The sequence below is a fragment of the Ammodytes marinus genome, assembly GCF_949987685.1.
Source record: "Ammodytes marinus genome assembly, chromosome: 23".
Taxonomy (NCBI): Eukaryota; Metazoa; Chordata; class Actinopteri; order Uranoscopiformes; family Ammodytidae; genus Ammodytes; species Ammodytes marinus.
This window is the reverse complement of record NC_137227.1, coordinates 9,795,804-9,823,746: the sequence shown is the minus strand read 5'-3', so window position 1 is coordinate 9,823,746 and position 27,943 is coordinate 9,795,804. Positions and strand designations below refer to the sequence as shown.

Genomic DNA, 27,943 nt, shown 5'->3' with positions numbered 1-27,943 from the left:
TGGGCATTGCATTTAAATTAGACGAATACATTTACAATACAGACAGTCACTGCATTGCACAATGTGCACATTTATGTGTGTGGAGGTCTAGTGAAGCCTCACACAAAGCCCAGAGTTCTTCATGAGATGTTATTAAGACCAGGCAGACCCCCTGCTTGGTGGTTTTCAGGTCGTCACATTCAGAGCTGTGTGCTTTGTTCAGTCAACCTGAGGCTTATTGTAGGGCTGCGGCTGATTTTAAGCCTGTGTCTACACACACTACATGCAACACCTGAACCATAGACACATTTAAACCAAATGTAATTATAGCTTATATTGATATGATTTGTTTCGCATACACTTCAATGGGTTCAAGGATGTACATGACTCAATTATTAGACTTATTAGTTCAAGCTTTCTTGTCGGATATTAAATTCTTAAATCTTGGGCTCCCTCCAACAATACAGCACCGTAAATATGGTGTTAAGAGCTACACACAAGATAATCTAAGACATTAAAAAAGATAAATAATGCAAAGTGCAAACAATTCAAATGTAATCTCTTCTATATGTAAATACATATCTATTCAATATTATCAATAACATGTGCAGCAGAAAAGAGGAATCATTCTAATTATAAATATGAACGTGCATCGTTTTCTTTTGTTACATTACAGTGTATAATAACTCAACAAAAATATGATACATGAAATATTATCTTTAATGCCATTCACACAGGTCCTGTACATTTGTGTGGTTGTGTATGCGCTACTGAGAGTGAGTCAATAATTCCTCATGTTTTCATGGCCTGTACATTTTACAGAGCATTAGGTGTGCATCTGAGCATGGGCATTTTACTGTGTTTTAAGTGTGTCTACCAGATGAAATCCATTTAACTTGTATTTGTTACTAAACCATTAATAAACATACTACATGGCTATGAAAGTGGAAACCATTTATGGGTATTTTTACTCTTCAGATTTTACGAATTGGTAACGATTAGGGTTCCACAGGGTCTCACAGTTTTGATCCGTTAATAGAGTTTGTATAGTGGTCAAGGTGTGTGGAAATCGGTTGTATGAGGGCACGTCGAAACCAATGTTTTTGTTGTGATGCCTAATTCATCTGGAGTTGGTCAAGTATCCTGGTGGGGACATGTTTTTGGCCTTGTTGTACTTGCTTTTCAAATGAGTCTCATAACATAAAGAAGCTCTTTGTTTTATTTAACACGCTCAGGTTTCATCATCTCATTTACATCCCCAGATTTAGAGCATGGAAATAAGAATGTGCGGTTGATAAGAAATGGCTGGGTGCTGATTTGATTTTCCCCCTCAGTGAACAGAAAAACAGACAGAAACAGAGCAAGAGCCTCAAGTGTGTGAAGATTACTTCCACCACTTACCCTCCCGAGGCCCACTAATGGAAGAGCCGACGTGGGGGAGAGTGTCTTTCTTTGCGCGAGTGTGTGTTGTGAGTGAGTTTATTCACTGGTTGTCGTGTTTCAGCGTTGGTGAAAATGGCCTTGTAATTTATACCATATCAGTGTCCCCTTTAGAACTCTGTGACAAAAATCACAAAAGGTGAAACCAAACGGAATCATGGAAAATGTAAAATTTTCTTCTTTATTCTGGTTGGCTTTAGTTTCAAGGGAGACCTGTGCTCTAGCCTATTGCTATTATGAGTGCTGATCTGATGTTGAAGGCCTGTACTGGTACAACAATTGATGTGTTTTGTGCTGTAATTTCACTCAGTTACACTATATGCTAATGACCTAGCATGAACACAGGAAAAAAAAAACATCCACCAGAGATGTTATTGCAAATCCTGTTCGGTTGTAAAAGGTGATGTGTGCGCAAGACTTTCAGAGTCTTCTAGTTTGAGTGCTGAGTTAGGCTGAACTTGAAATAGCCCTTTTCCCAGAACAGTCATATAAATACTACTAATCAGGGTTCCGCATCACTATCTCCTATAATTTGGACATTTTGGACAGCCCCTGAGAAGCATGTAAAATGAGTTATGGGAAGGGTCACAAGAGTGTAGAAAATCCGCTTAGCAACATATGCTGTGAATATGTAAAAATCCCTGCTGCAAAGTCCTGGATGAGTTGAAGCGGTTAATGTGTTTGCTGGGGATGCCAGCCAGGACTGCTACATTATTGTGTCAGTGTGTGATGTGGCTAACGCATTGACTTTATTTATATGACTGGAGAAAGTACTGGTACTTTATACTTGTTATTGAAAGTCTAGATTTAGAGCCAATGTAGGCAATTCAATTATACACAGAAGTGTCCCCAGCAGCACAGAACCCTGTGAACTATGGAGCTTACTGACCATTAAAATACCCTTTTTCACCCTATAGGCCCCCAAAACAAGTGTGATCCATTTTCCCTTTTTCGACTGTAAAACACTCTTGTTGACATTGTAAATTTGCCCTAATAGCTTTGAAACTGTAGGGCGACAAAGGTAAAGGACTCACCTCAATAAACACATTTCTTCAGCACTTGTGTGAACCAATTGTATGATCATTTATTATGAACCAGCCTTGCAGAAAAACAGGGTCAAAGGAGCCATTCTTAAATCTACCAGAGGAAGGATGAATCCCCTGCAGTTTTCGGTATTAGAAGGCAATACATCGATAAAATAGCCTGGTGTGTTATGGGTGTTTAATCAGGCCGCTTGATTTATCTACAGGAGCTGACCATTCCAGTCATCAAAAAACAGCCTACGTCACATATGTAGTGAAGTGAAACGCAGAAGGAGTTGGCTGTGTTAAGAGTGAACACATAAATCGGGTTCCATTAGTCCAACCAACAGCTGATCTCTGCCAGGAGACTAATGCCCCTCCTAGCAGGGATTCTCTCAGACTGGATCCCTGTGTTCACCTCCTCAGTCTAGACAAATCCTGCCGGCTTGGTTCCTCACTGGAAGGAATTATTTGGACCACATTGAAAACCATTGTGGCGCGGGTCACTGCTTTCTAATTTGTTATTCTAATGTAAAAGTCCCATGTCAATGCAAAGTGGATCTTAACACTGTTCATTTTTAGCAGGCAATGGACACCATAACCGGCAAACACATGTTAATAAGCACTATAAAATACAGATCAGGCTGATGGTAGTGCCGTTAGGTTTTCAGGTATTTGTTGTGAAATGTAAGGTCCATTCACTAGCTTCTTCTGGAGCTTTCAACTGTATCCACTTGTGAAGTGAGTTACAGTAAGACTGTTCTGTCATTCCAAGCACACAAGTAGTTTATTTGTGACGGTATTTTATTCCTTTGTTAGATGGCAACAACAAAGATATGATAGAAAACAAGTGGAATAATAATGGAAGGTTTTAGCATCTACTGTACAGTTGAGGCACGTTTGAAAGAACCAGTCCAATATACGAGTCTGGCTGGGGACCTTTGTTGCATGAATACAAGTATTCTCTATTCACAGAGGTATAAATGACTTTTGAGTTTTATTGTTGGACAACCACAACAGTAAAGATAAAGTGCCACAATTCTCCCGCTTAGGTTTGTAACTTTTGTTAACAGATAACCTTATCGCTCTCCCACACACATACACACACATTTACACTGTTTTATCATCTTCATTGTCAGCCTTTATAAACAGTTAAACGAATGGAAAAGTAACAAAGTGAAAGATCCCATATACAAAGTGTCTCTTTGCTCCTTCTGGCTAAAGTTTTTTGAGGTCATTAGTGACTCTTGTGACTGATGTCCAACATGTCATGCAGCTCCCCAGGCTCATATCCCAGCAGGCCTTGCAGGTTGCAGACAAAGCGGTAGACGTAGCGTTTGCCAGCCGTCTTGCGGATGATGTTCTTGTCGTAGTAGTAGCGTAGGCCGCGACTCAGCTTCTCGTAGTTCATCTTGGGCTTGTTCTTCCTCCGACCCCAAAGCAACGCTACCTGGAGACAAAGCTAGGTCTTACTGTCAGCACGCCTCATAGAGCTACAGACCTTTAATTACTTTGACAGTATCATAAGAAAATAAGTATAGTATTTTATGTAGCAAATATAATGTTGACGAGTCACTGAAATACAATAGTATTAAACTGATTTATAGATTTTTAAGAACCTCATCAGGGTCTGTCAGCTTGAACTCCCAGCCATCTCCCGTCCAGCTTATACAGGACTGACAGCTGCGGTCTGTGAGGAGCTCCAGGAGGAACTGCCACAGTTGAATGGGGCCGCTTCCTATAGAAACATAATAGGGTAGAAAACCTTGTAGACTTGTTGGAGAGATTTATAACAGAACAGACTTATAGAGTATATCTTTCATCTATAGAACATCATTCAACCACCACTCACCAGTATAACCAGCAAGGATAGCTGCTGGTATCACAGCTCTGCCCAGGTCTGTTTTGTTGCCCACATATTCTTTGAAGCTCCTGTGTGGATGTGGGAAATTGAAGACATCTTCTGACATGTTCTCTTCAGTCCCTGGATCTACGTCCTGCAGCGGATTAGTCCACGATAGAGAGGCCACAATGTCAGAGTCGTCACTGTGCGCAGCCATCTCCACTTCTGAGTCTGTCTCTACCAGCACAGAACAGTCCAAACACAGGGAGGAGAGGAGGATGTTAAGGATGTTGGTTCTTAGACAAACCATGGCTGTTCACAATCCACCATACTACTTTTTTGAGGAATCTCAGGAGAATAAAAAAAAATCATAATCTTCTATGAGAGATGAATTTGTGTCTCGCAAAACCAGAACAAACAACTTTGCAGCACTGCAGAGTTGGTGAAGAGCACCCTTTAAAAGGCACCAGTCAATCAGATAACTGAAAGGTGTTTTTTGGACACTACACCATTTAAACAGTTTTCTAGTAGAAACCCAAAATACAATTTTAAAATGAGCAAATGATGTAACATTTGAATAACCAAAGGAGCACCGTAGTGATTCAACGTCATGTCATTTGCATCGAATGTAACGTTCATATGTATGAAGTGTGTTTTCACCTCCGTTCCCGCCTGTTTCCTGCAGCAGAGCAGTGGTGCTCATGCTCCTGCTCAGTTTGTCTGTTTTGATCAGATAGTAATCCTCAAGGTGAACCGTCACAGGATCCAGTGTGTGCAGGCTGGTCCTCTCAGAGGGGTGATACTGAACATGGTAACTTTGTCTGTCTGAATGCTCCACAATGTTGTCTGAGTAGTTTTCTAAAGGAAACATAGACAATATTATACATTATAAGTGAAACATTGGTCATTATTACATGTGATATTGGTAATGATGGCAGAAATAAAAGCTAAAGGTTGGACAGGAGAAGTTATTACCCTTGTTGATTTGAAGCTGGCAGTAAGACGATATGGTGCATGTGGGTAATAACGTACTGCAGACATATTCATTCTCTGGAGAATCACATTCACACGACAAGACATCATTTCATGACAGGAAAATAACAAAGAATTTATCTATGACCAAAGTTTATCAACGGTTGGATTATAACTTATCGAGCAAAGTATTTGAAAGGCACATTTCAAGCAAAGATTTAGGAAGAATCGTATTTTTTTTTTTTTTCAATAAAGCCTGTACCTCTCCTCATGGTCTCCAGATGCTCCCAAAGTATCTCCCCTGCAGTGCAGTCAGACATGAGGCTGAGGAAAGCCTCTCTGTCCAGGCAACACAGCTCCCCACCCTGCAGCCCTCTCAGGTCTGAACCCAGCCGCTGGAGACCAAACTCAGCCTGGCACCAGTCCAGCCAGTAGGTCACTTCCCACTCGGACCACATGGTTGGATCTGGACATAATGGCAAATATGAATAAATATACAGCACTGAACCAAAGCAAACACTTCTCTATAACCTCTTTAAACCCCTTAATAAGAGATCTCCCTCCTGTATTGATGAAGCAAATGGTGTGGTTGTGTATGTGTGTGTATCTGTGTGTGTGTGTGTGTGTGTGTGTGTGTGTGTGTGTGTGTGTGTGTGTGTGTGTGTGTGTGTGTGTGTGTGTGTGTGTGTGTGTGTTTTGAGGTTTTACCTGGTGGAAAGTGATGGTTGATTCTCTCCTGGGCAAAGCCAGCGAAACTGGCCTTCAGCACCTGGCCTAGGACCTCCTTACTGGTGGGGGTGAGAGGAGGGACCTCCAGGGGGTCCAGCTCTGGGACAGTGATTACATTGAAGGACCCTCATGTTAAAGTCAACTTATTATAACCCCATTACAAACAGCATGTAGTATAGCATCATTACAAATTGATCCCAAACAAGTATGTCTTTACCTACAAATGCCAACACTTCATTTACTTTTAGTACAGGTGATAAATGGTTTATGACCCCTATAACACACTTTAATACAGCTGTTGACATGAATAAGAAAATTTAGCTTTTGTCAACAATTATATTTCCTCTTTGGACTCATTTTCAACCAATCTAGTTGACAATATTATATAACCCAAGTAATATGTAATCATATAAAATGTCTTCATATTTTACATTAATAATCTAAATTATTTATTTTCGTTTGATTGGTTTGTAGCAGCAATATCATTCAATGTATGTAATTCAATTGTATTCTTCCGTGCCTTCTTTGTTCTAGCTTGGAAACTGTGAATGCCACGCGTGCCGTGACTACAACGATAGATTAGCAATTCAATGTAGTTTCCTGCATTTTAGTGTACATACATATTCATATTTAATTCCGGGAAAATGTGATTTTTTTAAAGACTTTTGTCACCCATCTTAAATGTAATGCAACCAAGATGATTTGATATTTGTTGTGAGTTGCTTAAGATGCCTATTCAGCCCCATTGTTTTTATAACAAAGCATCTGTATGTGCAAACTCCATTCAAATACCAAAATGTTCACTATTCCACACTGATCCTACATACAATCATTATAAATAAATATACAGTTTGAGATATTGTTGTACCATAAATAAATTGTGCCAATCAGCATCAAAGTACATACTAATCAGATTTATTTTCTCCGGGAGAGTTTTTATAGTTTAAGTATGTATCTATTCATATTTCATTCTTCACCTTCCATGACAACTGAGCGGACTCCATCCGACGATTCCATAAGTGGACAGTCTTTGTCAAACTACAGTTTCCCAGATAAAGAATTCTCCCTCCAGCTCAATATGAAACCAGTTTGAATTACATGAACAGGAAAAGTTAATGACACAACATGAGGATTTGAATATCAATAAATATGAATACAAATATCCGTTTAAATAACCTATTCTTCATTGGAAAAACTATTGTTACATAAAAACATTATTGAACACCTAAAAAGTGACCTTATATCTGATAACTACATTATAGTAGCCTGCCTACAGGATGTGCTAACAATTCATATAGGTTGGATGTCTAAGGTAAACTGTTACCATGAAATCTAATTAACCTTTCGTCAATATTTCAAGTTCAATTTTTAACAGAATGACCAGATTGGAACAAACAAGAAATGTGTCATAAACAATATAATTTCATTGGGACGAGTAAATTGAGATACTTAATAGATGAAGCAATGGTTGTCTTACCGTAAGTACTGCAATCCATCCTAGTGTGCAAGGAATTGGGGCTCAGGTGAATGAAAATGAGACTACAGAGGGGGGAATGGGGCTTTAATATGACAGGGGAGGAGGGGGCCGGTTGTGATGGACAACTGTCAATCATGTGGATGTGGGAGGGGCATGAGAAGGAACAGGTCTGAAGGCCAAGTGTGAAATCAAAAAAATCAATTAATCCAGTTGGGCCTAGATTTAAACACATACGAATAGGATGTTAGAGGTCATTACAACCAGTACATTTGGCTGTGGATTGAAGAGTTTACACAACCAATCCAGCAGGTGGACGTTGAGATATCTCACACAATAAGTGAAATCTTTCGTGAATTGCTGGTGGTTCAAGAGTACAGGTCATTAAAGGGAGACCTTGTAATATTTAAATAATAGAAACTTTCACCATTGATAATCTTGTTTTGTTTTACAGAAGAACATCTGTCAAAGTTTAAAGGTGTTTTTTCCACCAAAAGCCTCCAGAACAGTTTCACTGCTACTTGTCAAATAATTTACAAATATGTGTTTTAGATCTGGTGGTCTACAGTATAACATATATCTTATTCAAACCCCTCAAACCATTTCATGAGCTGTCATGCCCTCATTGCAGCATCTGCATACTTTATGTTTCTACTCTAAAAACAGTTCCATTCAAAATCAATTAAACATCAAAACACTAAAAATGCCCTAACAAGATATGACAATGGAGACAATTCCAGTCAAAAAGTCATGTCACTTACCATGTAACAATCTTAAATGTGACCAGATTGATTGACTTTCTGAATTCTCTGCTAAATCAGGACACATTCTCTGTTCTGGCATTAGAGAAACTACATGTTATGTCTTTGATCTGAAGTCATGATTACAAGATGAACTCAAATAAACAATCTAGGACATTATAGAGCACCCTCTGCTGGTGATTACTACAAAGTGGCTCAGATAAAATGTCCCTTTAACTATACAGGTTTCTAGTCCCAGGTTGCATTTTATCGTCTTTATGCTTAATAAAATAAAGAATAACAAAAGTTTTACCTTGTACACAGGCTTATGGACCTTACGGAATTCTACACACTATTGCACAAAGTTACCATCATCTAGTGTTATTCATATCTAAATCATACTGTATAATATGATATACTTCCATGTAAAGCTGCACTAGAGCCAGAGGTGATTTTAGCATGGGCAACAATTTTTTTTGTTGTTGTTGTAAAATAACAATAGGAAAATGTATGTTGAAAGGGTGTTTGGCACTCCTTAAGCTCTGATCCCAATCACCTTTGATGGAGCTTTGTCACACTGATAGCTGATACTAACTAAACTCAGACATCGAAACTGTTGATGTAATTTTGTCGTTTATTGACTAAAAAAGCAGCCTTGACTTACAGTGAAATGTTGTTTTTGTTTCTGCAGCCCCCCCCCCCCCCCCTCCTCCTCCTCCCCCATGGGGGCAGCACCACAGCAGTCAGACCAGCAGTCACATGCACTAGAGCTGAAGAAGCAGGACATTATTTCGTTACAGTACATCATTTGAGCTGATTATCCAGCGTGTTATGGACTCAATCTATGCAATACACACACACACACATATAACTACACCACAGAAAAATACACACACACACATCTTCCAAAAGATCAATCGAGTCACTTAGGTTTTTAGGCAGAGAAAAGGCGTTGTCGTTTGTCTAACACAGGTCACTTTTTAGGAGCAGAGTGTGGGCAGAATGAGACAGAGAGAGACAGACACAGACATGCAACAGGTAAACAGATGGGGTCAACACATCAATAACCAATCTATTCTGCAAACACCATCAACACACACTTTAACAAAGCAATCGGAGAAACTTTATAGAACTATTAATACGAATGTTAATCTGCGGTGGAAATGGAGACCATGGCTTTCCTACCAACACCATCCAGTGTACAGTGCTGAAATGAGGCTGTGTTTGTGTCCCTTTATCTCTCCTCTATGGAAGACATGGGTTGGCTAGGAAGAACCATAAGAGTGCTGCTGAGGTTTATTGGCATAACTTGGTTTTTTGAGAGTCAGAAAGTAGGCTCAGAAGTAGAAGGGGGAATGTGCTGAGAATTTGGTGGTTCCACTCACTTGTTGTGTCAACACTGTAGTACGGAAGTATAAGTTTGGTATAAAGGTCTTACACCCTGATTGTGTTATATTATAGCACTCAAATGACATTCAAGTTTCGACTTCCAACTTCTGGTTGATGCTTTTGACCTATTTCATTCCTATTGGTCACTATCACATAACAGTGAAATACACCGTTTCTTTTGTTTTTCACTCAAACTGAAGAAGCCCCATTATTTCCTAAAAGGTGAAGTGCAGGCTGTTTCTTTAGCTGCTGAAAAACTTTCGTGGCGGTATACAAGGTTTAACACCCAACAGTGAGAATGATGCATTGCTGGTGGTGATACAGAGGGACAAATTTTTTTTTAAAATACAGATTCACTTCGATACATGTTACTGCAAGATAAACTAGAGCTTGTAAAGAGATTATTATAAATAAAACAACACTACAGTACACAGTGAAGGAAATGCTACGGGGTTGTTCCTCCCCTGGTTAGGAGGAGGCAGTTGTGGTTTTAGCGAGGGTCATCTGGGGCTGAGATCTTCTCCAGGCTGGGCTCCATGCCCCAGATCTCCCGGGCGTACTGGCTGATGGTGCGGTCGCTGGAGAATTTACCACAGCCGGCGATGTTGTGGATCACCATCTTGGTCCACTCTTTAGGGTCCTGCGAGCGCGCACACACACACACACACACACACACACACACACACACACACACACACACACACACACACACACACACACACACACACACACACACACACACACACACACACACACACACACACACACACACACACACACACACACACACACACACACACACACACACACACACACACACACACACACACACACACACACACACACACACACGGGGGGAGGGGGTTACATTGTAAAAATATTGTATATTTAAAGAGAGTAAGGGGGCGCCCTTAGCTCAGTTGGTATTTATACACAGCCTAGGCTCTGTAAACTGCCATGTAAACAAAGGGGATGTTAACATTAACATGCTAATTTACAGAGCCTAGGCTGTGTATCAATACTGGATTTTTTTAACAGGTAGCCGATCATGAGGAAATGTTCAACGATTTTCACATAAGTGATTTTGAAAATAAGCATTCTCCAGAATCAATGACTAACTTTATGATATAGTACAGCACATTATGGTTTGCCTACCATATAGTACATTAAAGTGCAGTAATATACGTTATGTTATAGCATAGTAGCATGATATACAGTGGTGAATAAATTGGCACAGTATGCTATCGTAAAGTACAATATACTGACCCTGTAGAGTTTGCTGACTCTGTCTTGACATTTGATGTAGTCTTCATAGTCTGCAAACACCTTGAACCTGTAGCACAGAAATACAGTAGAAAATGGATTTAGTGGAAGCATTAATTAAAAGGTCCAACATTAAGTGTATGCCCAGTAAACTCCCTTTAAAACTCTCACTTGGTCACATTCCCAAACAGTATAAATAGGTTCTATTGTCCTGTCCACCCCAGTGAATATACAAGTCAGGGCAAGGCCTAATATACTTGTTTTACCTGTCACATACGTGCTCATCGGATAATTGCATTGCAGCAATTTGACTGATCAAAATCAAATCATGCTTCTGCTGCGGCACATGCTGAAAATCCTCCTGTAAGTTCTTCTCTCCAAGCATTGGGTTTCACTATAGAAGACCTCACAACGAAAGAGGATATCATTTTACGTTGGTACCCTTTCTAAATAAGGGCATATTGCAAACCTCATTCCAAACATAGCAGGGGTATAGAAAAAACATTGACTTTGAGTAGCCTGGGAGACGTTTGATATGGCCTCCGCGACTATTGAGTGTTGCAAGTGAAAAAGTGAGTCTCAATTGGAGCAGGGTCATTTGACAGTGGATGACAGTGCTCCACCGCTGACGCTGCATGACTGTGACATAAAAGGTGTTTCCATAGGTCAGCACATACACACTGCTGATTCCTTGAGTGAGTGTGTGTGTCTGACCTGTCGTGGTTCATGAGCATGTTGACTAGGTCTTTGAAGAGGTCTGGCTCCTCGGGGCTGAAGCAGCCTCCTGAGATCTGGTCCATGGCCTGCTTCAGCTCAGGGATACGGTTGTAGTAGGACTGTGCGTCATAGCTGGGGGGGTTTAGAAGAAGTTCCATAGACATTAGTATCATGTTAAAAACAACATGGTGGAATTTTACTATAAGCTGTTGGTTGGTGAAGATTTAGTCATTAAAAACAAGAATGGTAGTCATATTTTTAAAGCCCTTGAAAAAAAAATAAGAGTTGAGAGTTTTTTTTCCACAGGCTTTAAAAAGGTACAGTGTGTAAAAACTTGTATTTTTACGCATCTAGTGGTGAGATTCTAGATAGCAACGCTCCATTGCCAACCCCTCACATTGGTAGAATTTACAGAAGCTAAGGTGGTCTTCAAAAAGGAGAAGAAGCTAGTTATTAAAGATAGCATCATCCACCACTGCCTCAAGTCTTTCTACCATAACAAGTGATCAGGTTAGGACGTAACTAGTTATTTATCCAATAGTATTTCTTCTCCGGCCCAAGATATTTGTATTTCATTCAACCTTACCCCAAAGATTTATGCAACAAAAACGTACCCTACACTGCTAGATATTACAGTATAACAGACTTTACTGAACCACCTCACTGACTTTCGACACTTGTGCTACTGTCACACTGTTTTCATCAACAACAAGTCATATTCCCTGGCCATTTAAGGGCATGGTAAACATCTTTCTACTCACCCAATCTTGTCCATAGCCTCTACGTCCTCCACCCTCATGCCAAAGATGAAGAGGTTCTCCTCCCCGGCCTCCTCTGCCATCTCCACGTTGGCTCCGTCCATGGTGCCGATGGTCAGTGCTCCGTTCAGCATGAACTTCATGTTCCCCGTGCCGGAGGCCTCAGTGCCTGCTGTGGAGATCTGCTCCGACAGGTCCGAGGCTGGGATGACTGTGTACGGGGGGGGGACAATTGACATTACTTTTCATTTAACAGAGGAAAACAAAGTATGGTAAATGTGTCTTCAAAACATGGATCCATCGAGACATCTTTCGATACTCGGTGGTACAGACATGCTTTAGTCTTTACACAATAGTGCGCAGGTTTGGTCACCGATTGTCAACAGTATCCAGATATTTTGGCTTGAAATATTGTACCATTATGCGGTTACATCGTTTTTTTCCCCCCCTATGTTTAATATGAAAATTAAGCTCACACAAGTTGAATTGAACATACAATGAGATGATAAATGACGAGTGTCCATTACTTTTCTCAGCCAGAGTGACCCTGTAGTTCTCCAGGAAGATGACTTTGAGGCGATCTCCCACCACGGGGTCTTTGTTTACGATGTCGCCGATGGAGGTGATCAGTTTGATGATCATCTTGGCCGTGTGGTAACCTGGAGCCGCCTAGACAGACACAAAAACACTGCATAAGAACCAAGCTGTCCAAAAGTAGGAGCTATTGGCAGTTCCAGCAAAACACATTTGGCAGGTTCGAGGTTAGACATTCCTCTGAGAAAGCAGGTTCAACATTGAGAGAGAGTCAGTCTTGTATTATCTATTCTTACCGAATACATAGAGAAGACTTCTATGGTCAGTGTTCCGTCGAACTCCTTACCAAAATAGAAAAAACTAATGCACTGTAACATCTTCAATGGACCGGTGCTCACCTTTCCTCCAATCATGATGGTCCTTGGGGTCCATGACTTGTTTGGTTCTTTCTTGATTCCTAAAAAAAACAAAAAAACAAAACAAAACAACCATTACTCGGAGTCCATCATTTCTTTTTCAAACAGGCTACCAGTGACAGAGCAAACACCCACGGTTGTACAGCGTGATGATGTGCAGGCAGTTGAGCAGCTGCCTCTTGTACTCGTGGATCCTCTTCACGTGGACGTCAAACATGGAGTTGGGGTTGATCTTCAGCTTGTAGTAATCTTCCAGATAGGCGGCAAACTTCAGCTTGTTCTCCTTAAAAAGTAGGTTGATATGATTAAACACAAAACACAAAAAGACGAGAACATTTTCATTTTAAGGGCTCACTTCAAAAAGGACTCACTTGTTTGACTTTGGCGACGTCCCGAATGAAAGAGTCGTCGTCCACAAATTCCAGAAGCTGCTTCAGCTGGTCCAGGTCACGCATGTAGTCATCACCGATCCTCTGAATGACACATAATAACCACATTAGAATATATTATTTGGATTAGGAAACTTACAAATCTTCAAGATCCAACTAACAATGAGAGTGAGTTTGAGTTAGTTGCATGATAGTAAGCACCTGAAAAGGAGTGAGGCATTTTTATCAATCCAGATTAAAGATATTGTCATTTAAGTTTGACAAACTTTACAGAAATTTGGTTTAGATGAGGCGGGCTATGCTCTGGTTCTTGTTACACAATACGTCATTTGAACCAATCACGAACGTTCTACAAAAACAATGACTGTTGCCATGGAGATTGTTTGATACAGTCCTCTCAAATGGTATAGACCCCAAAAAAAGGCTGTTTTATAATATTTATGAACATTTATTTTCAGTTAGGTTTTTGTTAAAGCTTATTGAGAAACCCACATTTGATATCATACTGTATTGATTTATACTATTTTAGACCAGGCTTCCAGAGGCTTTAATAGCATCAGGGTTGAGCCAGGGTTGGTTCTCTTCTGTAAATCTATATTCATTCTGCATGAACAAGGCAAAGCTCACCTCTGCGATGACCTCAGCCAGGCCCGGGTTGCACATGACCAGCCAGCGCCGTGGTGTGATGCCGTTGGTCTTGTTCTGGAACTTATCAGGGTCGGCTTCATAGAAATCCTTAAACCTGAAGAGAGGAGGTGAGCCACAATCAGACACTTACATTAGCTAGAAGAAGATTTTGCAGTGCCACGCTCACATCTACCATTGTGATTTTTTTCTGCCGGTTTTGTTTAATATATGAATTGGAAATAGAGTTGACGATGAGAAAAATGTCCCTGCCTTAACACAGATTCATTTGACATGTAGAATAGACACATTTGACTTGAGATGAGAGCACAGTCATTTTGGTTGGAAATCGCCTAAACTAATTAACGAACGCACAGTGGAGTCTCGCAGCACAAATCAATTTCAATACCTACAAACCCATTATCCAAAATAACCAAGTCTGACTAATGTTGTCTTTTATTCAAATGAATGAAGATGTTTAAAAGGCTTAAGCAAACAAAATGTTGGGAAGGTAACAGAGGTGGAGCCAAGGGCAAATAAAAAGAGGGAAGCAAATGGCTTAGTAGGCTACAGACTAGTACAGATAAAGTAAGGCTGCTACTGCCAATAATGATACAAAATTTCACTGACAATTGTATGCTGAAATTGAATGGAGGTGCAGCTGAACCTAACAATTCTGCTTATGTTATGTTGGATGGATATATTTTATTTTTCATAAGCATGACCATTACATATATTGTAATACATCAAATATGGAACAGATATTTAGACTAGTCATTTAAAGAACATTTTTGACCTCAGTATTCGGAAAAAATCCTGGCTACGGCCTTGGACAGTCCAGTACAGTATTGTTAGTGCTGGCACAGGAAAAGCCTTACTACAGCACATTTGGGTGATGTTTTAATATCAACATTCTTCAACCTTTTATATGGATTTGTATGACCAGGGGGCTTCTTTACTAACACACACACACACACACACACACACACACACACACACACACACACACACACACACACACACACACACACACACACACACACACACACACACACACACACACACACACACACACACACACACACACACACACACACACACACACACACACACACACACACACACACACACACACACAAAGCCAGAGAAGAGATGAGGGTGAACAGGTATTTCCTTACACAGATCTTTTGATGATCTCAGAGTGGATGCGGGCTACTCCGTTGACGGCGTGAGATCCCACGATGCACAGGTGAGCCATGTTGATCTTCTTGGAGTCTCCTTCCTCGATCAGCGACATACGCCTCATGCGGTCATCGTCTCCCGGGAAGAGTTTGGCTATACGCTGGAGGAGAGGGAGGGATCAGTGTATGTACAGAGCACAGCTGTCCATTTGGACTTTTGATATACAGTACCTTTATAGTCTTCCTACTAGATCATTTTGTACATTACACAAAAAGCATTTATTTATGAGCTGGTTTCTGTTTTTAAAAAGGGTTTGTATAAATGCTCATACAGCTTAATGATAAATGATCTAAACCAGGGATGCTCCAATCAATCGGGCCACTCATTTTGGATCCAAATGACTCGATAGGTGATCTGTAAATTGGGTGATCGCAAAGGCCAAACTTTAAATGATTTAATACACTGCTTTTGAAATAATCCAATATACGTTCCCTCCCTTTCTACTTCCCATCTTCACGCTTTCCCAACGTTTTCATTTGTGTGCCAATCCTATTGGTTGTAGTACCTCCAGGTGTCTCCTGTTGATCTCGTAGATGATCTCCAGGTGTCTAGGCAGCAGGTTCTGGAAGAGGTCTACAGGCCAGCGCTCCAAAGCTTCAGGCAGCACCGTGTGGTTGGTGTAGGCACAGGTACGCACCACTATGTCCCAGGCCTGCACACACACACACACACACACACAGAGGACAGATGTCATGCACGACTGAAACTGTGACCGTGAAATACATTTTTTTTTGTTTCTACTACCTTTTTGACAAAAAATAGTGTAAGTAAAAATGGAATTTGTGTAGAAAAAATGAATGATAGTGTTGTTTTCCAAATGTTTTGGAAAAGAGGATCCTATGTTAGCGAGTTCATTTTGCCTACATCTTGTCACATTGGATGACTTCAGCTATGATTAATTTGTCATGGCTGCTGTCTTGTGGCTATTGCAGTGTTGAAGGATGCAAACAGACAGAACTGCTGCACCAGTCCCCACAGGAACATTCAGTTGAGCTGAAGCAGTAACAGTTTTCTGCATGTTGTTGAGTCAAGACAAAATAGTGCGCCTTCATTTGCTTACACTGTTTGACAGTGTCCCTTCGAAAGCACGTCGTACACACGAGGGGAAGCAGTTGATTAACAATGAAATTAAATGTCAAATTTTTACTCAGTGTGGGCTCATTTTTTTTTTACTTTATCTCCAATCTTGCATCTCTGAGTAACAAGCACAACCAAGGCTACAAGCTAGAATAGCTGAATCAATCAATATGCATTTAAAGGCCCAGACCTTTTCATCCACCGGGCCTGATTGCAGTCTCGGATTGTACGATATTTTCCACAAGGCACAGCACAAAACAAAAATGGCTGCCCTGCCATGTCTGTTGAAAAGGGACATGTGGAATAATAGATTTTGATGAAGAAGTGCTTTTCTTGGCTTAATTTTGGAACTGTATTACTTAAGGTGTTAAGAGTTGTCAAGGGGCATTCATGGACACAATATTTTTGGATGAATATTATGGTGGTTTCAGCCTCTGGGAGTAAGTGATGTTGTTTACTTGGCAATCTTTTATAGAAAAACATGCGTTTTCACACCCGCCTAGTGTGTTGTGTAGTAGCAGGGGAAGTTCAAACCCTGCCTTTTGTCACCACCACACAGTTGGTCCATTACTGTGTATAATGAGTGTGACTGCCAGATTGTGTGGTTCAGAAGGTTACATTAAATATAAGTTGCAGCCAAACCCAGTTGCACTGTTAGAAATAAAGTTTCTAACTCGTGGACAATGTGACAAGCGTTTCTTTTAAGCACACTGTGTGTTACCTTGTCCCAGGTGAGTTTCTCAATGTCCACAAGCATCCTCATAAGCTCAGGGATGGCCATAGCAGGGTGGGTGTCATTAAGCTGGATGGCCACCTGCAAAATACACACAGACATTCAACAGACACCAAAGCTACAAAATACAAATACTACTATAGAAAAAAACAACATGATCGCAATTGGCAAAGGACATGGAAACTCCTAGTACCAGTCCTTCCAGTAATGTGTCAGAGTGACATACAGTATTTTGATGGTACGGTGTATTTCTCACCTTATCTGGCAACGTGGAGAGGTCCAGTCGCACATACTCTGTGGAGCCAAACTTGGAGGCTTTGAACCGACGGATGATGTCCTGCAGAGTGGCCGCGACAACAAAGTACTCCTGCTTCAGACGCAGCTCCTTCCCTTCAAAGAACTACACAATATAAAAAGAAGATTTTCAGCAAGTTTAAAAAATAAATTAAAAAGTGTTGGAAATCAGACAATTGCCAAAATATGAACAAACTCTTCTGTAATAACCTTCAGAATAGTGTTGAGAAATATATATGGAAAATTAAGTTAATGTAAGTGCTTTATTAGTTGAGATATTCAGCTTGGCCAATGAGATCATTTCTCTAGAACAACACATAGGTCCTGTGCAGTAAGAGATTCTTTGCACCATTTGCCACCAATTAAAGTGCTTTAAAAGAAAATCCTGAAAAAGTTTCTTGATAAGTTGAAACTTGAACAATGTCATCGTTTAACGCAGTGTTACGATAAATAGGGTGAAATGTTAACAGGTGTTGCTGGTTGGTCTTTCTAAAACTTTCATTTGAATCCACTCACATTGTCGTTGGGGTACAGAACCCTGGAGATGTTCTCAGCCAGGTTTCTGTCCAGCACGGCTTGAATGTAGCCGCCAACGTTAACTGTGGGATAAAAATATTAGTTGTGTTTGTTCATTTCATTTCTTATTATTGCATCAAAAGATTTAGTTGAGTTATTTATTCATATGCTTTATTTAAAACAATGTCAACGATGGTTGTTTAAGAGTACTGGTGACAATACTCACAGTCTTTGAGGTTGAAGTCACAGGGGGCCTTAGCAGACCACAGCCTCATGGTGTTGACAATGTTGTTCCTGTAGCCGGGGACTGGTGTGTCATAGGGAAGAGCCAAGACCACCTGGATCATAGCAATATACACAGGCCATTATTCCAATGTTTAAGCTATTCAACAGTTATTCTCATTGTATGATGTCCTGCTCACTACATACTTGGGTCAACACACTTCTTTCACAACCACATTATAAAAAGGGATTCTGCCTTTTTCCATGTAAGAAATAAAAGCATTTCAAACTTTAAAATTTGGATATTGTCAGAATAATCTTAATTTTATACTCATGTGCTTTTTAAACTTATACACTTTTGTATGTTTAGTAACTTCACATACATTCACCATTTACAGAGACACATAACAACACTGAGGCAGGCCGTTTCAGTAGATACTTTGCCCAAGGTCAGGAGATAACTATTTGTGTGGGATGTGCCTGCACATGACAACCGGCCTAGCAACGACCCCACAGCCTCCCTTCACCTCTCTTATGAGCACTGTCTTAGTAAAACATGAAATGTATCTTATGAAGACCAGCAAGAAGAAGACGTCATCGGCCAGCCTCTAACACATAGTCAACCAATCAGAAATAATGTATTTGTTTCCATATAACACTATGTCCCACCATTTTGTCTTCAGTCTTACTGGGGACGTTTTTTGAGAATCCAGTAAGCTCCATGTAGGCCTACATGTTTCTGCTCACTCAATTTAGATAATAAATCTTTAAGCTTTGAAATACATTTTCTACTTGTTTTTCCTTCTTCAACTCTGGTTAAAAGAACACGGTAGAATTTTATTTCTAACAATATTTGGGTAAAAAAAAATCCAGGATCAGCAGTACTTCAATGTAAACCTACAAAACTTGTGATTTTCATTCATCATCATCATCATCATCATCCATGTGTTATTTTAAGCTAGTATTAATTCTGGACCAATGGGCCTTACTGGCGTCAATTACAATACATTGTTTATTCATAATTTCTGTGGTAAATATGCAATTAGGCCGCAACATATCCACTGTATGATATCTAATAACAGGACAGTTCTGGTGTCAGAGTTGTGTCTGTTTCCCACTGACCTGTGTGTCGACCCACTTCACTCCCTCGTCCGTGTGCTCCACTCGGCCATAGAAGTGAACCGGACGCATGTACTCGGGGCGAGCCTTCTCCCAGGGGTTCCCGTAACGCAGCCAGTCGTCTGCCTCTTCCACCTGGAGAGACATGCCATGGTGGGATTCACTTGTTGTGCTAATACAGAGAATGAGTCAAACAAGAGGCTGATGTGCGAATGTTAACCAACAGCATTTAGACACAAAACTGTCTTCTGAAAATTGTAGAAACCTGGTGGTGCGCCCGGTTCCTATGTTGGTATAAAACGCTCATTCTAAAAGGCTATACAAAAAAAATTGTCCTTCCAACAAAACAATTAGTTTGAGTAAAGTAACAGGGGAGTACAGAGGACATCATTTTCTGCTGCTTGAAACGACATTTGTAAATCTTTGAAATGCCTCCAAGAGGAATTGAGCATTCAGGTAAGGTGAGGCAGTTCATAAATATTAATGGAGATAATTTAGACTGGTTTACATTCAAATCATAATGGTTTGGTCACAGAGTACAGGTTAATAACATACCTGCCAGCCATTGACAATCTTCTGATTGAAGATGCCAAACTCGTAGCGGATGCCGTATCCATAAGCAGCCAGACCCAGAGAGGCCATGGAGTCCAGGAAACAAGCTGAGGACATAAGAAGGAGAGGAGGGTTGGTGGGGGGCTGCTTGAGACAGGGCTGCACACACACACACACACACACACACACACACACACACACACACACACACACACACACAGGAGTAACTCACCAGCCAGACGTCCCAGCCCTCCGTTGCCCAGCCCTGCGTCTTCCTCAATGTCCTGCAGCTCCTCCATGTCCAGACCCAGCTGGAGAACACATGGACATGTCGTTACCATGGGAACACGTCCAACATGTCGGACTGTTCAACCTAGGCCTAGTCTTTTCACATTTTAATTCTTTCAAATTTGTTTGTACAATAAACATAACACAAATATACACACACATACATACATTTACAAAAAAAGTCAATTATATAAAGAAAAAACGTCCGACAACAGGGCAATGCCAAAATACATATATTATATCTTCCACGTCCTCAGTACAAAATCTAAAGCCAACAGCCATATTTTCAGCACTTGGCTAGCCTTAAGGTCAAGGTCATGGAAAAGTGGAGAAGCAGAACCATGGTGATCCTCACACTCACCTGGTAGGTGGCCTCGTCACAGGCGTTCTCCAGGGCCAGGTTCACCATGGTGTTCTGCAGAGTCCGGCCCATGTAGAACTCCAGTGAGAGGTAGTACACACGCTGAAGGGAAACAGGGGGTAAACTAATGTGAATTCTGGGCTTCATTAAATCTATAGTTGCCAATACTTCATAATACTAACCCGTTTAAAAGTATGATCTAAACACCCACGCAAAATATTGTAATGGTAGATGTATACTCGCTGCACTCATAGATCATACTCAGTAAAGATAATATATAAAATACTCCATTACGTTATTTTTTCCCCATCTATTTAGATGAACCAAGTAGCATATCATGAGACACCACCCAATAGTAATCGAGAGGCCATTTATTTGAATAAAAACATTAGTATTTATTTATGGATTACTAATAAATAAATAAAAGTTATGCTTTTTTAAACATACAGCAGTTTATTGGTTTGATATCACATCAGTTAAACGTGTTGAAGTTGTTTAAAAGGTCCACACACTGTCCCTGTAGAGGTCAAGCCTAAGCTTTAAGCCCCGAGATGCTGGCAGATGCGAGACCAGGCCCCTTTTGTCGGGAAAAACCTCTAACACCTTGCCCAGTGGCCAAGACCCGCGTGGCACTGAGGAATCCATAATGACCACCACGTCTCCAGCAACGAGGCTCCTCTTCTTTTGGTTCCACTTCTGTCTTTCTTGCAGCAATGGCAGGTACTCCCGGATCCAACGCCTCCAAAACAGATCAGAGAGATATTGAACCAGTTTCCATCACCGCCTTGAATACATGTCAGCTGGTTCAAAAACTCCAGGTGGCAAAGCTGGGTTTCCCTTTAATAGCAGGAGATGATTTGGTGTGAGAGGCTCCAAATCGTTTGAATCGTCAGACAATTTAGTAATTGGACGATCATTAAGAATGGCCTCTACTTCACACATAACAGTGTGGAGTCTATCGTCATCCAATGTCTGTTGGTGCAAGATAGATTTGAGAACTCAACGTACTATACGTATCAGGCGCTCCCAAACCCCACCAAAATGAGATCCTGCTGGTGGATTGAAACTCCACTCAACTCCAGCTGGAATGAGAGCCCTTTGGATCTGCTCATGATTTAGTGCAGTCAGAGCTTCTTTCAACTCTCTTTCAGCTCCAAAGACGTTCCATTATCTGATTTAATACAGGCAACTTGTCCCCTCCTGCTGATGAACCGCCGAAATGCATTTATGCAGGCGTCCGTCTCCAGTGAATTTGCCACCTCCAAGTGAACTGCTCTGCTGGCCAAGCAGGTTAATATACAGTGAAGAAAATAAGTATTTGAACACCCTGCTATTTTGCAAGTTCTCTCACTTAGAAATCATGGAGGGGTCTGACATTTCCATGGTAGGTGCATGTCCACTGTATGAGAGATAACCTAAAAAGAAAAATCCAGAAATCACAATCTATGATTTTTTAACAATTTATTCGTGTGATACAGCTGAAAATAAGTATTTGAACACCTGTCTATCAGCTAGAATTCTGACCCTCAAAGACCTGTTAGTCCGCCTTTAAAATCCTCCTCCACTCCACTGTATTATCCTGAATCAGATGCACCTGTGTGAGGTCGTTAGCTGCATAAAGACACCTGTCCACCCCATACAATCAGTAAGACCCAAACATTCAGCATGGCTAAGAGCAAAGAGCTGTCCAAAGACAAAATTGTACAACTCCACAAGGCTGGAAAGGGCTACGGAGAAATTGCCAAGCAGCTTGGTGAAAAAAGGTCCACTGTTGGAGCAATCATTAGAAAATGGAAGAAGCTAAACATGACGGTCAATCTCAATCGGAGTGGAGCCCCATGCAAGATATCACCTCGTGGGGTCTCAATGATGCTAAGAAAGGTGAGGAATCAGCCCAGGACTACACGGCAGGACTTGGTCAATGACCTGAAAAGAGCTGGGACCACTGTTTCCATGGTCACTGTTGGTAATACACTTAAGGGCCCACTCACACTAGTGCCGTTGGCCTGTTCCGTGCTGCAGGAAGATTCAGCACGATTCCCCCCCTCCTCACTCCCCCCGCAGGCCCGTGCTCACACTGCTTGTGGCCTGGGCACGATTGCACCTTGCCAACGTCACCGTGCGCGTTTAGGATTTGGAGCGTAGTCTACTTGTAGGCTATACGACTGTTTGTGAATATTTTCATCCGGCCAAATTTGCATCATATATTCCACTTCCACATTAGAGCAACGAGAATCCTTAAGCTATTGTTTTTTTTTAAATGTAGCCTTGACGTAATAGGTCGCGGTGGACAGTCTCATATTTGTGCAGCACGCTGTTTATTATTAATATAACGGCCCGTCATCAGACCATACGTACCGGATGGTTTTATACACATCGATCGCTCCATCAAATCCAAGTCAGAACTTTTTGTATGGGCAGAGATCGTTTTTTTAAGTGTCTTTATAAAGTTTCTTGTTAAACCTTAGTGTAGGCTACTGTTTCCTTATCAGCGGGCCGCGGAGTCCCGTTGTGTGTTGTTTTGTGTTCGTCTCCACCGCCATGCGTAAAGGCAGTATTATGACAGCTGACGGGAGGAAAAAGAAAAAAATCATCTGACGAACGTGAGTAAACACGAAAACCTTTTTGCTTTGCTTTCTGCGCTCACCTATTTAGCTCTCTCCCTCTTTTATTAGCCCACACCTAGGCCTACACACACGTTAATTCTCACACATTTTATGTAGCTACAAGTCCAAGTGGTGGGCAATTCTGGTGCCGACAAGTAAGGCAGCGGGCGTTAAAGGACTATGCATCCTTAATAAATTCACGTCAGGAACTCCGCCTGTGCGCTTGCTTGTGCGCTTGCTCGTGCGCGTGTCATCTCATTAGCATCTGTACTTTGGCCTCTCCCAGGTGTGCCGTGGCCAAGGGGCTGTTCCGTGCTGGAATACGGATGGCGTGGTCACACTAGCCAAACGTTCTAGACTTTAGTATGCTAATGAGCTTTGGCACGGGGCCGCGGCCCTAGTGTGAGTGGCCCCTAAGACGTCATGGTTTGAAATTTGATGAAAATATAGCCTGTATGTCACCCATAACTGCTACAGGCTCCTGCCTGAATCGAGTAAGAACTCCAAGGAGTGAGTTGGTGTGGTTCTTGCAACAAATTGGTAATTAATGACGTTCCTTTGAAAGTGGCTCCACAATCGAAAACCACTCGTGGAGAGCCCTTTCTGGGATGGTAGACGCTGTGGTGTAGGATGTACCACACATTTCCCCCTCCACGCTGCAACTGCTCTAGAGGTATTTGCTCTTCATAACCTTTGTCGATAACCCCATTAAGAGAGCTGGAATATTCCTTGTGCAATGTTGGATTATTTGCAAACCTCCTCCTTAACCCAAGTATTCTTTGTTTGGACACTGCAAAGTTATTTGGTTGCAGGATTTCCGGTTTCTTAAGTGGCAACCTCAGGCAATACCTGTCGTTCTGTACTATTGCGGAAGATTCCATGATTTCCATAAATCTGCTGTCTTTTCTAGACATCTCCTTGTCTTCTGGGGTCTTTTCATTGAAATCGTGATTGTACTGGTTGTTCAACATGAGCTCCAAGTTGGATACAGCAATCCTATTCACCACAGCAGAATGAAGCTTCATGTCAGGACTGCTGCAGTTTCCAGTTAAAGGACCATTTATGACCCAACCCAACACTGTTCTTATAGCGTATGGGCCACCTCCACAGCTATTGACAATTTCCCATGGTTCCAGTACTTTGGGAGCGTTAGTTCCTATCAATATGTTAACATTAGCCTGTATACTGGGAATATGAACTTTAGACAGATGACGCCATCTGTAGCAGTAGCGATGTCGGTTGTGACTGGCATTTTCTTTGGAGTGAGAACTTCGGGGAGAAGATGGAAGTTGTTTCCTCCAAACCAGACACGTCCAACCCGCATAAGGAGAATGCCGGTACAACCTTTTCCTGTCTCATTGTTTTCAAAAGAAAATTTGTTCTCCTTCCTGTGGTGTTGAACTTTTTCATCAAATCTTCAGAACAGAATGTAGCTGAACTTCCACTCCCTTTTGGGTGTAATTTTGAAATATGGAATTGCAACCTGTCGAATTTCCTGTCATCCCTGAAAAGTGATTTCAATTAGAATGGATGAGGGATCTCAACAACTAACCTTTATCATCTTTATTTTTAAATCTCCATGCAAAAGAATTTGCAAAAAAAATGACAAGCATCTCATGTTTAATCAACAGGGTTAAGATGATTGAAATTCACAAAATGGCGCACAGAAATTCAGCACAAACTTCCAGGGAGGAAACTAATAATAAAACATTGGCGTGTCCCTGATGGCCCTGCAGTGCAACATTATCTCTGGTAGGGAACAACAGCTGTTGTCAGACGCAACAGGGCTATAAACAGGCAGCTCGTCTATACAACAATATCCCTTTACACTTCACCGTGGAGTGGATCAAACCAAACCCAGCACAATGCCCTCCTCACAACTCCGCCAGAGTGTGAAAAAATAGCAAACACTTTCTAGATCAAGGTATGCAACTGATGACGGCTTTTCCCAAAATAAAAAAGAGATAATGCTTCAAAGTGTCTGCAGTTGTGTGAATCTATAATGGCTTTTTGTGTCTCTCGGCTGAGTGTCTGGCAGACTCTATGACCTTGATCCAGGTGATATTTCTTATCCGGCCGGGCGTAGGCTATGGGGCGGGTGGGGATGTGTGTGTGTGTGTGTGTGTGGGGGGGGGGGGGGGGGGGGGGTAGTATGTAGGGAGCAGACATGGAAAAAAAATGTGCCAAAAATCATCCATCGATAAGTATTAATAGAAGGACTTCACGTGAATGACTTAACAGTATAAGCTCCATCTATTTAACAGTATGTATATGTATATGGGGTGATTATTAAAAGGTGCACAATGCAGGGGAGGGACGTTTGCAGTGCCTGCAGTTAGTTTACAAAACATATTTACTCTTATTCTTATTGAATAATTATATCATCAAATCAAAATTTTAAGGCTCCTGGAACCAAACGTAAGACTAGAATATATGTTTAAGCTAAATTTTGGGCCCTGCTTCTGCTAACAAAGACAGTGAAACAGCTGCATCCATCAAACGGTAATATACAACATTTCTTGTAGCTAATTTAATTATAAATATAATAATAATTTTTTGTTATATTTGGAATCTCGTGATACCTTAGGATGCCACCTGGATTTAAAAATAAATATGGAGCTGGCTATACAGCAATGGACCAAGAGGTTTTTCCAGTACAGTTTGACAGGTTAAAGGCAGACAAGTTACCAGGAACAAGAAGTCCCCATCAGGATGATTTGTGGAGTGCAGCAGACTGCACAGGGCATAGTGCAGCCTTACACACTGGCTTAATTTATAATGCAGGTGATGCACTCACACTCTCCATGCAAGCATCCTCCTGTTCCAATAACATAAGGAAGATGAGGCTGCAGTTTTTTTTAACAGTGTGGGGACATTGTGTGCTTTGCAGTGTGCAGTGGCTAGGATGAATGGAGGCCGTTACGTAATGCGTCATTCCAACAACCAGTTGAGTCTCCGCGATTCCATCCACACAGGATAAAGCCAGTATTTGGGGCACATTATTTGGAGCATCCTCCTCCCCAGCACACCAAGGTTACTGAGGCTGATGCACGAGAACAGGAGATTATGTAACAGCGAGATTTTGATAGGCCCACAGAGGACATCTGTCAGTGTGGACATGAACTTCCCTGCCAAACAAGCTGCATACACACACACTCACACTCCGTTTCAAATGCACAATGCGTGGGTAGACAAAGCCGCCGGAACATTTCTATAAATGGATATGATATCAAAGCAGCAAAGAGCGCGCCCATAAACACGCACACACACACACACACACACACACACACAAATGAACACGTGCACGCGCGTGTTCACTAGTTGTGTTACTGCAAAAGTGCGTGCCCTCCCATCCTGGTCAGCTGTGAGTGTGTATGTGTGTGTGTGTGTGTGTGTGTGTGTGTGTGTGCGTGCGTGCAGGACTGCGGCATCTGCACCACTGTCTTACTTTTGGATCTTTCTCATAGTAGTGCTGCTGCGTCCGGATCCAGCGGCCCACCAGGTGGTCCCGGACCGTGTTGGCCAGGGCGAAGTAGTAGTCCCGTTTAGTGGCCACATTTCGGTCTTTGACCAGCGTGAAGTGAAGGTGTCGGTTGAAATTAGTTTTCAGGTCCGCGACGTTCTCGACACCGGCCAGCCCCCGGACCGAGATCTGCTTCTTCTTCTCCTGGTCTGTCAGCGGCTTGGCCATGCTTGCTCACGGTTGCACTGATGTGTTTCCCTTAATTTAGCTTTGAATAAAATGTTTGGTTGCCGACTGTTGCACGCGCACGCCCCTCTTCTCTTCCAACTCTCCGCTGAGTGCAGACAGCCCGGTGTGATGTGACGGTCCAGCTTAGTTTATGTGTCACGTACTCTGTCAAGTTAGAGCGAAGAAAACAAGCTTTTCCGGTCTACGGTCTTCCTGACTATCAAAATAAAAGTCAACTAACGAACACGGAGACTATTTTTAAGTGCGTCACACGCCTCAATGTAACATATTTCCCGTCATACGCCGCTTTTAAAGTGGAGTTTTTGTGTAATAATATATATGCTGCAGATATTTTAAGGTAATAAAAACATTATATGGCTAAAGACTTAAAGTAATTTGATCAAGTTTTACTAGGCTTGTTAAATGTGCGGATACAATCAAATTGACTTATCTTCCGGTTTTACTGTTGCCGTAGCATTTTTCGGAACTAATTCGCATCATGAACTGCAACAAAGTAGTTTGACAGAGCTATCAACGCAACACGAGGAAGAAGATGCTGAACATCATGACATTTGGGCTGTTTTTAGACGTGCATGGACGAGGAGAATTGAATCGAAGGTCAATTTACTGTGGTTTAACAGCTTTCGGTGACCTCTCAATGTCTTCATGAAAAAAATTGAGTTTGTTCACTATGGAAATCAACTTGAAGTGGACACACAAAATCCCAACTCCAGCCTTTTTTCAACCACAGTTCATGGTCTTGGACAGTTCGCTGGCTGTCATAAAGTGACATATCGAACTTGTATCAAGTGAAAAGGTCATATCTAAAACGTTGAAAGGCATCTGAGCAGCTATTTGAAAAGTTGAGTTGAGGAATGCTGATTTTCTGTCAAAGAAAATGAAGACCATAAGATGCATTTGAAAGCCTGAAAAATCAAAGTATGCCTTAAAGA

At 41.4% G+C, this 27,943-nt stretch overlaps 2 protein-coding genes across 2 annotated transcripts; both read right to left on the bottom strand.

Moving 5' to 3' along the window:
* Positions 1-3,678: 3,678 nt before the first annotated feature.
* On the bottom strand, positions 3,679-7,481 carry LOC307269479 (protein C-ets-1-like; the record flags this gene model as incomplete). The annotated part of the gene is made up of 8 exons (XM_080052448.1): positions 3,679-3,891; positions 4,061-4,179; positions 4,294-4,521; positions 4,945-5,142; positions 5,260-5,334; positions 5,519-5,722; positions 5,965-6,084; positions 7,463-7,481. 8 exons carry the CDS (start codon positions 7,479-7,481, stop codon positions 3,679-3,681), a joined length of 1,176 nt encoding a protein of 391 aa, XP_079908574.1.
* Positions 7,482-8,929: 1,448 nt separating this feature from the next.
* On the bottom strand, positions 8,930-27,099 carry pygmb (phosphorylase, glycogen, muscle b). The gene is made up of 20 exons (XM_080051606.1): positions 26,748-27,099; positions 20,694-20,795; positions 20,277-20,355; positions 20,048-20,151; positions 19,496-19,627; positions 18,378-18,489; positions 18,152-18,234; positions 17,598-17,741; positions 17,330-17,422; positions 16,037-16,183; positions 15,468-15,631; positions 14,293-14,407; positions 13,648-13,749; positions 13,412-13,559; positions 13,259-13,317; positions 12,854-12,995; positions 12,330-12,537; positions 11,566-11,700; positions 10,855-10,921; positions 8,930-10,228 (listed from the first exon to the last, which is right to left on the bottom strand). Exons 1-20 carry the CDS (start codon positions 26,988-26,990, stop codon positions 10,079-10,081), a joined length of 2,529 nt encoding a protein of 842 aa, XP_079907732.1. The 5' UTR covers positions 26,991-27,099; the 3' UTR covers positions 8,930-10,078.
* Positions 27,100-27,943: the final 844 nt, after the last annotated feature.

Excerpts from the sequence above, each read along its gene's own strand:
- pygmb (XM_080051606.1), bottom strand. The coding sequence starts at position 26,990 with ATGGCCAAGCCGCTGACAGACCAGGAGAAGAAGAAGCAGATCTCGGTC. Across the intron at positions 17,423-17,597 it reads TCTCCACGTTGCCAGATAAG|GTGGCCATCCAGCTTAATGA; the intron begins GTGAGAAATACA and ends TGTATTTTGCAG. Across the intron at positions 11,701-12,329 it reads GAGGCTATGGACAAGATTGG|CTATGACGCACAGTCCTACT; the intron begins GTGAGTAGAAAG and ends AAACCCCCCCAG.